General features: G+C 35.8%; 1 protein-coding gene across 1 annotated transcript in view; it reads left to right on the top strand.

Annotated features, from left to right (window-relative positions):
• The first annotated feature begins 10,276 nt into the window (after window positions 1-10,276).
• Window positions 10,277-12,975, top strand: part of LOC140184848 (uncharacterized) — a 56,008-nt gene continuing 53,309 nt past the window's right edge. Inside the window, 2 exon segments of the mRNA XM_072238036.1 lie at window positions 10,277-10,461; window positions 11,303-11,468. Of these exon segments, the coding sequence (XP_072094137.1) occupies window positions 10,277-10,461; window positions 11,303-11,468 (351 nt within the window).

The following is a 12,975-nucleotide window of genomic DNA, read 5'->3' on the forward strand; positions in this document are numbered from 1 at the left end:
TCTTCAATTCTCTGTATTATTGACTTGAGAAGACACAAATTAAAAATATTTTTGGATTTTTAATAATAAGGAAAAATCAAAATGCAACTAAAATCAAAAGAACAATGCATGCAAGACACCAAACTTAGCAGTTTGTACACTACTGACACTAATGAGAATGCACATGAGACACACGAAACACTCAAGTCAATAGAATTCAAAGATCAGAGTAAGAAATCATCAAGAATTATTTGAAGATCCTTACGACACATGAATGAATGCATGCAATTGACACCAAACTTAACATGAGACACTAAACTCAAACAAGAAATATTTTTGGATTTTATGATTTTGTATATTTTTTTTGTGTTTTTCGAAAATTAAGTGGAAAAAGGTATCAAAATTCTTAATGAGAATTCCAGGAATCATGCAATGTTTAGTCTAAGACTCCGGTCCAGGAATTAGACATGGCTTCACAGCCAGCCAAGCTTTCAAAGAAAGCTTCGGTCCAAAACACTAGACATGGCCAATGGCCAGCCAAGCCTTAGCAGATCACTACTCCAAAAGCAAGATTGATAGAAATCAACAAGCTCTTGTGATGATAAGTTGAAACCTCGGTCCAATGAAATCAGACATGGCCTCTCAGCCAGCCAGACTTCAACAAATCATCATGAAACTCTAGAATTCATCTTCAAGAATTCCGAAAAAAAATACCTAATCTAAGCAACAAGATGAACCGTCAGTTGTCCAAACTCAACAATCCCCGGCAACGGCGCCAAAAACTTGGTGCACGAAATTGTGATCAATACTTTTCACAAATCAAATAATCCCCGGTAATGAAACCAAAAACTTGGTGTTCAATACCATGGCATAAACACAACTTCGCACAACTAACCAGCAAGTGTACTGGGTCGTCCAAGTAATAAACCTTACGCGAGTAAGGGTCGATCCCACAGAGATTGTTGGTATGAAGCAAGCTATGGTCACCTTGTAAATCTCAGTCAGGCAAACTCAAATGGGTATGGTGATAAACGCATAAAACATAAAGATAAAGATAGAGATACTTATGTAATTCATTGGTAGGAACTTCAGATAAGCGTATGAAGATGCCTTCCCTTCCGTCTCTCTGCGTTCCTACTGTCTTCATCCATCCTTCTTCCTCCTTTCCATGGCAAGCTTAAGCAAGGGTTTCACCGTTGTCAGTGGCTACCTCCCATCCTCTCAGTGGAAATGTTCAACGCACCCTGTCACGGCACGGCTATCCATCTGTCGGTTCTCGATCAGGCCAGAATAGAATCCAGTGATTCTTTTGCGTCTGTCACTAACGCCCCACCCTCAGGAGTTTGAAGCACGTCACAGTCATTCAATCATTGAATCCTACTCAGAATACCACAGACAAGGTTAGACCTTCCGGATTCTCTTGAATGCCGCCATCAGTTCTAGCCTATACCACGAAGACTCTGATCTCACGGAATGGCTGGCTCGGTTGTCAGGCGAGCACTCGGTTGTCAGGCGATCAACCATGCATCGTGTATCAGGAATCCAAGAGATATTCACCCAATCGAAGGTAGAACGGAGGTGGTTGTCAGTCACACGTTCATAGGTGAGAATGATGATGAGTGTCACGGATCATCACATTCATCAAGTTGAAGAACAAGTGATATCTTAGAACAAGAACAAGCGGAATTGAATAGAAGAACAATAGTAATTGCATTAATACTCGAGGTACAGCAGAGCTCCACACCTTAATCTATGGTGTGTAGAAACTCCACCGTTGAAAATACATAAGTACAGGGTCTAGGCATGGCCAAATGGCCAGCCTCCCAATGATCTAAGATAGCATAAAAATGAAGATAGCTACCCAGATATATCAATACAATAGTAAAAGGTCCTACTTGTAGAAAACTAGTAGCCTAGGGTGTACAGAGATGAGTAAAAGACATAAAAATCCACTTCCGGGCCCACTTGGTGTGTGCTTGGGCTGAGCATTGAAGCATTTTCGTGTAGAGACTCCTCTTGGAGTTAAACGCCAGCTTTTATGCCAGTTTGGGCGTTTAACTCCCATTTTGGTGCCAGTTCCGGAGTTTAACGCTGGGATTTCTGAGGGTGACTTTGAACGCCGGTTTGGGCCATCAAATCTTGAGCAAAGTATGGACTATCATATATTTCTGGAAAGCCCAGGATGTCTACTTTCCAACGCCGTTGAGAGCGCGCCAATTGGGCTTCTGTAGCTCCAGAAAATCCACTTTGAGTGCAGGGAGGTCAGAATCCAACAGCATCTGCAGTCCTTTTCAGTCTCTGAATCAGATTTTTGCTCAGGTCCCTCAATTTCAGCCAGAAAATACCTGAAATCACAGAAAAACACACAAACTCATAGTAAAGCCCAGAAAAGTGAATTTTAACTAAAAACTAATAAAAATATACTAAAAACTAACTAGATCATACTGAAAACATACTAAAAACAATGCCAAAAAGCGTACAAATTATCCGCTCATCAGTTATCACCTTGGAAAGGCGAATGTAGGGGCAGACGCTTTGAGTCAAAAATCCTTGACAATAGCCTGGATGAGACTCATGGAAGAGAAGCTGATGGAGAAGTTCGTGGATCTTAAGTTGGATATTGGTGAGGATGTCAGAAGAGTCTGCTTAAATCAGTTACAAATCTCAAGTGACTTTAAATCTGAACTCCTAAAGGCTCATCAGAACGATGACGTGTTACCAAAAGTATTGCCAGCCATCGAACAAGGGAAGCAATGGAGAGTGTCATGGGATCAAGACAGATTATAGAAATTCAAGGGAAGAGTCATTGTGCCAGATGTGGGGACGTTGCGACAAGATATATTGAGAGAAGCGCAAAAGAGCGGATTTTCTATTCACCCGGGAAGTACTAAGATGTACCATGATCTGAAGACTATGTTCTGGTGGCCTGGTATGAAGAAGGATGTGGCAGAACATGTCTCAAGGTGTCTGGCGTGTCAGAAGGTGAAGATAGAACATCAGAAGCCATCGGGAATGCTTCAACCACTTGAAATACCTCAATGGAAGTGGGAAGGTATTGCAATGGATTTTGTGACCAATTTACCAAGGACTAGGTCAGGATTTGATGCGATTTGGGTGATCGTGGATCGCTTAACCAATTCTGCTCACTTTCTACCTATTCGAGTAAACTGTTCCATGGAAGAGTTAGCAAGGTTGTATATAAAAGAGATAGTAAGGTTGCATGGTGTGCCGTCGAGCATAGTGTCGAACCGTGAGCCCCGATTCACATTAAGGTTTTGGGGAGCTTTTCAAAAGGCTTTCGGTACAAAGCTATGTCTTAGTACGGCGTATCATCCACAAATAGATGGATAGTCAGAAAGGATTATTCAGACGTTGAAAGATATGCTGAGAGCGTGTGTTTTGGACCAACCTGGAAGTTGGGACCGCTACATGCCATTGGTGGAGTTTGCGTACAACAATAGCTTTCATGCGAGCATTGGGATGGCTCTGTATGAGGCTTTGTATGGACGGAAGTGCCAGTCTCTGCTTTGTTGGTATGAATCGGGCAAAGCAAGTATTTTGGGTCCAGATGTGGTAGCAGAGATTATGGAGAATATTAAGAAAATATGATAAAGGATTTTGACTGCTCAGAGTCGACAAAAGAGTTATGCAGACCAGAGAAGAAAATCGTTGGAGTTTGAAGTGGGAGAACATGTATTTCTACGAGTTACCCCCACAGCTGGGATTGGAAGAGCAATCAACACCAAGAAGTTGAATCCGAGGTATATTGGACTGTTTCAGATCCTAAGGCGTTTCGGGCCGGTGGCATACCAAGTGGCGTTGCCACCTCACCTATCTAACCTACATGACGTGTTCCACGTGTCACAACTCTATAAGTACACGGCAGACGCGACTCATGTGTTGGAGCCTGAGACGGTTGAGTTGAGGAAAAACTTGACTTTCCAAGTGAGACCGGTCAAAGTTGTTTGGAAGCGAGCAGGAGTTAAAGAGCATACTTGGGAATTGGAATCCGAGATGCGAAAGGACTATCCTGACTTTTCTCAGGTAATTCAAGTTTTGAGGGAAAATTTTCTTATTTGGTGGGGAGAATGTAAGAACCGCAATTAATTGAACCTGTTAATTAAGTGGTTATATTGCCCAAATTTGATTTCGAAAAGTTAGAGTGAGAATTTGAGGTTTTAAACATCATTTTTGGACTCAGTGGGTTTATCCGAGCCAGAAAATATGTTTTCTGTGAAAAACCGTGAAAAACAGTGAATCGGCAATTGAACCGGTTCAAGTCTGCCCGGTGCTGCGCGAGAAAAAGTGGAAACAGTCAAAAACCTTAGAAAAATAGTAGAAATGGAAAACCAAGCATTAATTTTAAGGTTTGGCCTATAGTTGGGCCAAACGGGCTAAAAATGCTAACGGGTTGAACCGGGCCCAAGTCAACATATATAAAGGTTCATTTAGTGAACCTTAGTCTCATAAACACACACACACTTCAGATTTGAAAGAGGGAGAGAAGAAGAGGTTAAACCCTAATCACCTCAATCTTCTCAAGCTCATATCTTGTGTTCTAGAGCTCTGATTTGTGTGCCGTCAGTGACTACGCGTTCCTTGTGAAGAGCTCTACAAAAACCATCCAAGAAACCCTAGTGGTAAGCTCGAAATCTCCTCAGTCCTTCTCTCCAAAATTTCGGGTACCTAGGGTTTGGATTAAGTTAGTTTTTGTGATTCTTGATGTTTAGGTTCACTCTAATCCTTGCTTAGCTTTGGGTTTTGCCATCCAAATCTGTTGGGAAAGGTAAGAGGCTTTGATCTCTTGTAATCTTTTAATTTATGTTGAGCCCTAGGTTGATTTTTTTGTGGTGATTTATATGTATATAGCTTGATTATTGTGAGTTTGGAGCTTGTTGGTGTTTGTTGGAGCTCTATTGGTGGTTGGATTTTGGGTGAAAGCTCATTTGGTTCATATTGGGAATCGGCCAAGGTATGGTTACGGTTTCCTCTATGTAGTATATAATATTCATGGATACTTAGGCTAGTGAGCCACAGGATAGGATTGGATTTGAATGGTTGATGAGTTGTTGGATGTTATTGTATGATGATGTTTGATGAAATGATGATTTTGAGTTGAGATTGTTGATTAATAGTAATATGATGAAAATAAATGAATTGTGAAATGGAGTAATGAATATGTTGATACATGTGATATTGGTGTTGAATAATTGGTAATATAGTTGGAAAAATTGTTAATGAAGTTTGATATATGAGATAAATTGATATGGATTTTGTGGATGAGGAACGATGAGGGAAAATGTGGTAAGTTTGGTGAAATATGGCATAAAATGTTGATTTTGATGAGAATTGGGGTTTGGAATGGTTTGGGTTAGTTTTGGTTGAGTTTTACAAAGAATCGTGAAAGTTGTGATTTTGGGTAAAAGTGAAATTTTGGGGAACTTTGTTTGATCATAACTTTGTTTTATCATAACTTTTGAAATTTTTGGTACCTGTGCGTACGCACAACCCTGTGCGTATGCACCCTTTTAAAAATTTCCTGGGCATGCGCACGCACACCCCTGTGCGGACGCACACGCCCTGTTTCTCAAATTTTGTTTTGTTTTCAACTATTTCACCTTCCCAATGAGGTTGTAATCTTCCACAACACCTTTTAAAGACTTTTGGACATTTTTTTGGATGCTCAAACATGGGAAATAGTTTAAGGGTTTTATATACTATTATTTTGGAAAAGTTAGCAGATTGAGGACTAGATTTCTGTTGTATTGGGGAAGGTTTGATGATGTGTGATGAATGGTTGCTGAATGAGATGCGAGATCAAGGAACTGAAATGTAAAGGGATAATGGTTGAAAAGAGTCGAGGACTCTGAATGAAGTGATGGATCCATTTTGTACTAAAATGATTTTGAAAACCATTGTACTATTATTTTATACTAAGATTTTGAGACGCTATGCGCCCTGTAGGGACGGTGGTTAATCCCGCCTGTCGAGGTAGCGGCGGCGGCGTAAGGACGGTGGTTAATCCCGCTTGCACTTAGATGTGAGGACGGAGGCAAGAGATCCCGCTCACATCCCTTCGGATCATCAGAGCGTACAGACGCAAAACCCTGGATAGTGATCCGAGCACTATATCTCGGGGGTTCCTACACCATGATTCCAAAGGGCAACATCTCCATGGGGATGTATCGGGTTGGCAATTGAACTAACAATGTGATATCACAGCCAATAGGACACGCATTCATTATATGCATTTTCTACCTATTTATATGCTTTACCGACTTGATATTGTTTTCCCTATCTGTATAACATGTCTAATTGCTATTTGTATTAATTGCTCTATGTGCTTCTACTTGTGTTTTACTTGTATTGTATATACTTGTGCTTTTACTGTGGTTGAGGAGGTTTGAAAGGCAGTGGTGATGGGGTCGCAGGGCGGATCGGTTGGTGAAAGCTGTGGGACAGCTGTATTTGATTAGATTAGAAATTCCTTAAGATAGATTACCCTTTTATGATACTACGACTTAAGTTGTATTAAAGAATTACCTATTATACTGTTTTGTTTTAGAATGCTTTAAGCTTGAATCTTGTGATGGATATGGAGTCTAGGATTTTCTTTGGCGTCCCGGGGTCTTATATCCTACATCATTGGGAATTGTTACCACAGTGAGAACCTCTGGTTCTCACACCATATTTCTATTGTGTTTTTCAGATGCAGATCGCAACCCACCTCGGTGAGTTGTCTGGTTGGTGACAGGAGAGGAGGATCTGGATATCTTTTGGAGTCCTTTTGATTTATTATTATTATTATATATATATATATATATATATATATATATATATATATATGTCTCTCACTTTTGTAATTTGATTGACCTAGAGGCTTGTATTTGAGAGAACAAAACTTGTATAAGCTGTTTTCACTGTCTGGTTTCATATATGGTCTGTATCTGGCTAGTCGGCTTAAACTCCGCGAGTTATGGCTAGCGTCTTATGATATTATACTATTATACTACGATGTTTTGTTATTTTATACATGTTCCTTATGCTTTAAGTCAGTATCCTTGCTAGTATGTTCTGCGCTTTTTAAATCCTGTTTTTGAGCCACACTCTTCATCGGGCTTCTAGATAATACTAATTCCTTCTATATAATATATGTATAAGCTTAGAACTGTCGTAACCTGTGATTAACTTTTGATTTACGACGCGAGGTAAGGCTTAGGCTAATTAGGGTGTTACAAAGACTCCCAGTGAGATGTGAAGAAAGAAGAAAAAGATAGAAAAGTGTAGATGTAGGATGGGAGAGGAGTAGAGTTCGAAGAAATAGAAGTAGAAAATAAAAGAATTATAAATAAAAGAGATAAATAAGAATTAAAATATATTTATTTTTATTTATTAATTATTTTCAAAAATTAAGGTTAATAATTTAAAAAGAATTAAAAATTAGTTAGTGAATTTTCGAAAATAGATGAGAGAGAAGAAGAGGATAGTTTTCAAAAATTGAGAGAGAAGAGTTAGTTAGGAAGTTTGGAAAAAGAAGAGAGAGATAAGATAGAGATATGAAAAGAGGTTAAGAAAGATACCATCTAAATTAAAAAGATTTGAAAATTAATTTTGAAAAGATAATCACTTACCTTCTCTCTCTTTCGGAAAAAGATTTGATTTAAAAATTTTAAGTTAGAAAAGATAAGAAAAAGATTTGAAAAAGATATGATTTGAAATTTGATTTTGAAAAAGATTTAATTTTAAAATTTGAAATTTGAAAAAGATATGATAAAATTTTTGAATTTTGAAGAAGGATAAGGTAAGATTTTGAAAAAGATAAGATTTTTGAAAAAGATATGATTTTTAATTTTGAAAAGATTTGACTTTTAAAATTTAAAACTAAAATAAGATAAGATAAAAATTTTAAAATTAAAATCTGAATTTTTAATATAATTTTTGAAAATTAAGTTAGTTTTAAGATAGAAAAGATATTTTTTATTTTTGAATTTAATGAGGAAAGAGAAAAACAAGTAAAAGACACAAAACTTAAAATTTTTAGATCTAGCACCCCAAGTTTTCGAAAATTTGAAGGAAAAACACAATGGGACACCAAACTTAAAAATTTTAAGATCAAAATAAAAAGAAAACACAAGAAACTTTGAAGACTAACAAGAACACACAGAACAAGACTCAAGAAATTTAAAGAACACAAGAACACACAAAGAACACCAAACTTAAAATTTTTGGAAAACCAAACATAAATTTTTGAAAAATATAAAGAAAAACAAAAGAAGACACCAAACTTAAAGATTTGAAACAAGACTCAAACAAAAAAGACACTAATTTTAAAAGAATTTTAGAAAAACGACTCAAGATTTTCGAAAACCCCAACAAAAACAAAAACAAAGACTCAAAACAAGAACAAAGATTAAACAAAGAAAATAAAAAAAAATTGAAAACTATTTTTTTATTTTTCGAAAATAGAGAAGAAAATAAAAATAAAGGACTAAAAATAATAATAAAAAAATTACCTGATCTAGGAAGCAAGACAATCCGTCAGTTGTCCAAACTCAATAATCCCAGGCAACAACGCCAAAAACTTGGTGCACGAATCCCCACACTCCGTACAGCTGTTCCAGTAAGTGCACTGGGTCATCCAAATAATACCTGAGCGAGTCAGGGTCGATCCCACGAGGATTGTGGTTTGAAGCAAGCTATGGTTATCTTGCATGTCTTAGTTAGGCAAATTAGAAGGTTGTTGGATTTAGATAAGGGCAATCAGTAATAGGAATATGGTTAAAGCTTGGAGTTGCTTTGTCTTTCTGAATTAACTCTAGTATCACTGTCTTCTTTGCTTGTGAGTGATTTCTTCTATGGCAGGCTGTATGTGATCAATGCCATGGGCCGTGGTCATCAATCTCCTCTGCTCCAGATCAAACGCCATTGGCCGTGGTCATTCAATCTAATGGAGGGTGAAGCTCTAGCAGTTCATTCTCTTGGCGATCCTACTCAAAAGGCCACAGACAAGGTCGAATATTCCAAATTAGAGAATGCTGCTTCTTTGAGTTCTAGCCTCTACCACAGAGACCCTAATCTCTCCGGAAATCGGCTGAACTGGTGTCTCGAGAAGCCTCCAACGAATTCGTGGATTAGCCGTCTGAGAGATGTATAAACATAGCTGGCAGTTCGCACTTTCTAGTCACGTATTATATGAACCCAAGTAGACACTGGTGTTTGTCAGGCACGCTGTCTTAGTATGATGAACAGAGATGATTGTCACTGATCATCTTATTCACCATGTTGAAGGACGAGTATACATCTTAGAATTAAATCAACCACAGATAGAAGAGAAAAAATAATACTTTTATTAATTCATAGGACTCAACAGGACTCCTCCCCTCAACCTAGGAGGTTTAGAAACTCATACTGATAGAAAAAATACAATGGTAAACGAAAAAATGCTTAATGATAGGCGAAGATCCTTAACAAAGAGTGATCTTCTTCTTTAAATACTAAACTAATTACTAGTAAGGGTAAAACAATCTTTTTAGTGCTAAAATCCACTTATGGGGCACACTTAGTGAGTGTTTGGGATGAGCTTTGATGAGATCCATGTGCTAGGAGACCTCTAGGGCATTGAACGGTTGCTAGGGGGTCCTCTATGGGTGTTTGGATACTAGTCTCTACTCCTTGGGCATTGGACTCCTGGAAGGGGGCAGGAGGCTGGCATTGGACACCAGTTTTGGGCCTTCTAATCCAAAGCAAAATATGGACTATTATACATTTCTGTAAAGCTTTTGAAGTCAGCTTTCACTAGTTATTGATAACGCTCTATCTGGACTTTTGTAGCTCCAAAAAAGCTCTTTCGAATGCAAGGAGGCCAGATCCTGATAGCATCTGCAGTGCTTTCTCTGTCTCTGAATTAGACTTTTGCTCCACCTCGTCATTTTCAACCAGAAAATATATAAAATTGCATAAAAATACACAAACTCAAAGTAGAATCCAAAAATGTGAATTTAGCACTAAAACCTATAAAATCTTAATAAAAACTAAACAAAACATACTAAAAACAATATGAAAATAATGCCAAAAAGCGTTTGAGATATCTGCTCATCAGCGTAACTGGAGCATTTTTAACACATTCACTCAAAGAAAAAGAATCGGTTAGAGCACCAAAAGCTTAATGATCTTGTTTATGTTCATTACAACTTAAGGCTACAATAAAGGTACTTTTTATTATTCTTTCTTGAAGGCATTATTTTAAACTTTTAGTCATAATAAGAATAATCAAGTTAATTGATAATATAGAACCTGAATGAGAAAGCAAAGTTATGATCCAATTTGTCTCGATGCATTTGAGGATCATTCGGAATGGATAATAGAAGATTCACCACCATTTTTAACTCCTAAAGAAGTTGATGCTTTACGGAATGATCTTGTAAATATGTCTCTTCAATCAGCTTTAGATGATTTGGATATATTTTTGTTAGAGATGATTTTGTAATGATTTAACCAAATATTTTGCCTTATTATTGATTATGATTTGTGAAACATTATTAAAATACTAGATCAATTGAATTTGGAAGATGATCGAGATGAAGATGAAGCTAATAATAATTATGTAAAAAATGCAAATCAGAATCAAATAATCAGGATGTAGCTCTAGATTTGTCAGATGAAAAAAGATATCCAGACTTTGAAATTACTCCTTGGATATAATCCATAGGTTGTTATTTTCATTGTGTTAAATTGAGATACTAATGTAATAGTACTAACAAATTTTATGTTTAATTTGGTATTACTTATTTTTAGGATTTGAGACTTAATGTTTATAAAAATGTTTTTCAAGATATATTTTCTAAATTTTAATTTTTAAGTTTTTGGTTATTTTATATGTTTTACTTATGTGTGATTGGGTTAACCAGTTGAACCAGTGATTGACCGATTGAACTAGTGACCCAGTGACTCAGTAGCGTGACTGGTTCAATCACTGATTCAGTTTTGACAACTATGTGCATGATAACAAAATCAATTTCATCAAGTGATATAAACCATAGGAAAAGACCTGGCTCTTGACAGAAGTGAGATATTTCTAAAGTAATATAAAGTGAATTTAAACTATTGCATTAATATTATAACATATTGAATACATACACATAGATTTCAATTAACCTATCTTTTGTTGGGGATTAATCAATTATTAGGGTGACGTTATGCTAACATTAACAGCCAATTTGATTAGTTGCACATTGTTAGTCTATGTTCAAAATAAGAATTGGGTCATAGGTTTTGACATAACAAGTGTGCTGTTGTTATGTGCAATAATCATATTCCTTTGTAGAAGGAGAATTTACTTTGATATTCCAGGAGAAGGGAGCACATTTTCTAGTATTGTACAAGTGTTTGTTGCATCTTATAAGAAGCATCATCTTCAAGATGTTGCAAATGAAGAGGAAGGTGTCTATTATGATCCTCCATCCAAGGATGATAAAACACCAAAGATTAATGTAAGCGAGCAACTTAAGTAATGTACCTCAACCTAACTTCATAAATAATTTTTAGGGTAAAGTATATTTTTATCCTTGACATTTGTGATTTTTTAAAAAAATATTTTTAATATTAAACTAGATTCAATTTCGTTCTTAACGTTTTCGATTTGTGTCAAAATTACCCCTGAATATTAATTAATTACATGTAAATTTTAGGGACAAAATTAAAAACTTTTAGGAGTGATTTTGACACAAATTGAAAACGCTCGGGAGAAAATTAAATTAAATTAAAAATAAAAGGTATTTTTGATAAAAAAAATCATAAATGATAAGGACAAAAATATACTTTTTCTAATATTTTATTTAGACAACATAGTGTATATTTTTATCTATCTTCTAAATATATTTTATGACATCTTCTGTATTAAGTCTTTTAATTTTAAAAGTGTATAAATCAATTTTTTAAAATTTATTTTAAAATGTATAGATTTATCCTATAAGTTTTTGGTTTCTAATTACATGAAGTTTTATGTTGAGCAACTATATAATTATTCAACAATGTTAATTGTAATCTAAAATTAGTCACTAAATCATCAACTATATATTTATTTATAAATATATGTTGTTTAAATCATTTTTTATGTGTATTTTGTATTTCAACAAATATTTTGTACTAGTGATGGATTTTGATGTTAACCTAATATATGATAATTATTAAGCTAAAAATACTAGACGTACACTAAAATTAACTACTAAAATTAGAAAATATATACTTGTGAAAAAATATATACACAAATACATAGTAACTGATTTTTAGTGGGAGATTTTGATTAGACCTAGCATGATTAAATAATATTGATTGAATATTGAGCGAAAATAATTAGTTACTTAATTGAAGTCTTACTAGTGAGCTGTGCATATCATTTATTTTTATTTGCATAGGTGTTTGAATAAAACTGATATGATACAAGAGAATGAGTCAAAATGACAAAAATTGCATAAAAAGTCATGGAGTCTATGCACCATTCAACAAGTTGAAGAAGTAAAATGCTTGATCAAAATTCTCCTAATTTGGGCTTCTGGAATCTTTTGCATGATCCCAATAATCCAACAAGGAACCTTTCCCGTCTCACAGGCCTTGAAAATGGATGGACACCTCGGACCCAACTTCAAAATTCTCGCCTTATCCTTCAACGTAGTTTCCCTTCTCACCATTTCTTTATGGCTCCCATTCTATGATGGTACGACCTCTATGTTCAAAAATTTCTAACAAAAATCACCAGGAATGAACAAGGCCTCACAAGTCTTCAAAATATTGTAATTGGTAACATATTCTTGGTTCTAACATGGGTAACTACTAGCTTAGTGGAATCGAAGAGAAGAGCAAGAGCAAAATAGTTAATTATGTCTGCGATGTGGCTGGCCTCAGTATGTGTTACTGGGTTTTGTGACGTGTTTGCTATTGTTGGAAACATTGAATTTTACATAAGTGAGTCATCTATAAAAATAAGGAGTGTTAGTAACT

Source organism: Arachis hypogaea, chromosome 5 (assembly GCF_003086295.3).
Source record: "Arachis hypogaea cultivar Tifrunner chromosome 5, arahy.Tifrunner.gnm2.J5K5, whole genome shotgun sequence".
Classification (NCBI taxonomy): domain Eukaryota; kingdom Viridiplantae; phylum Streptophyta; class Magnoliopsida; order Fabales; family Fabaceae; genus Arachis; species Arachis hypogaea.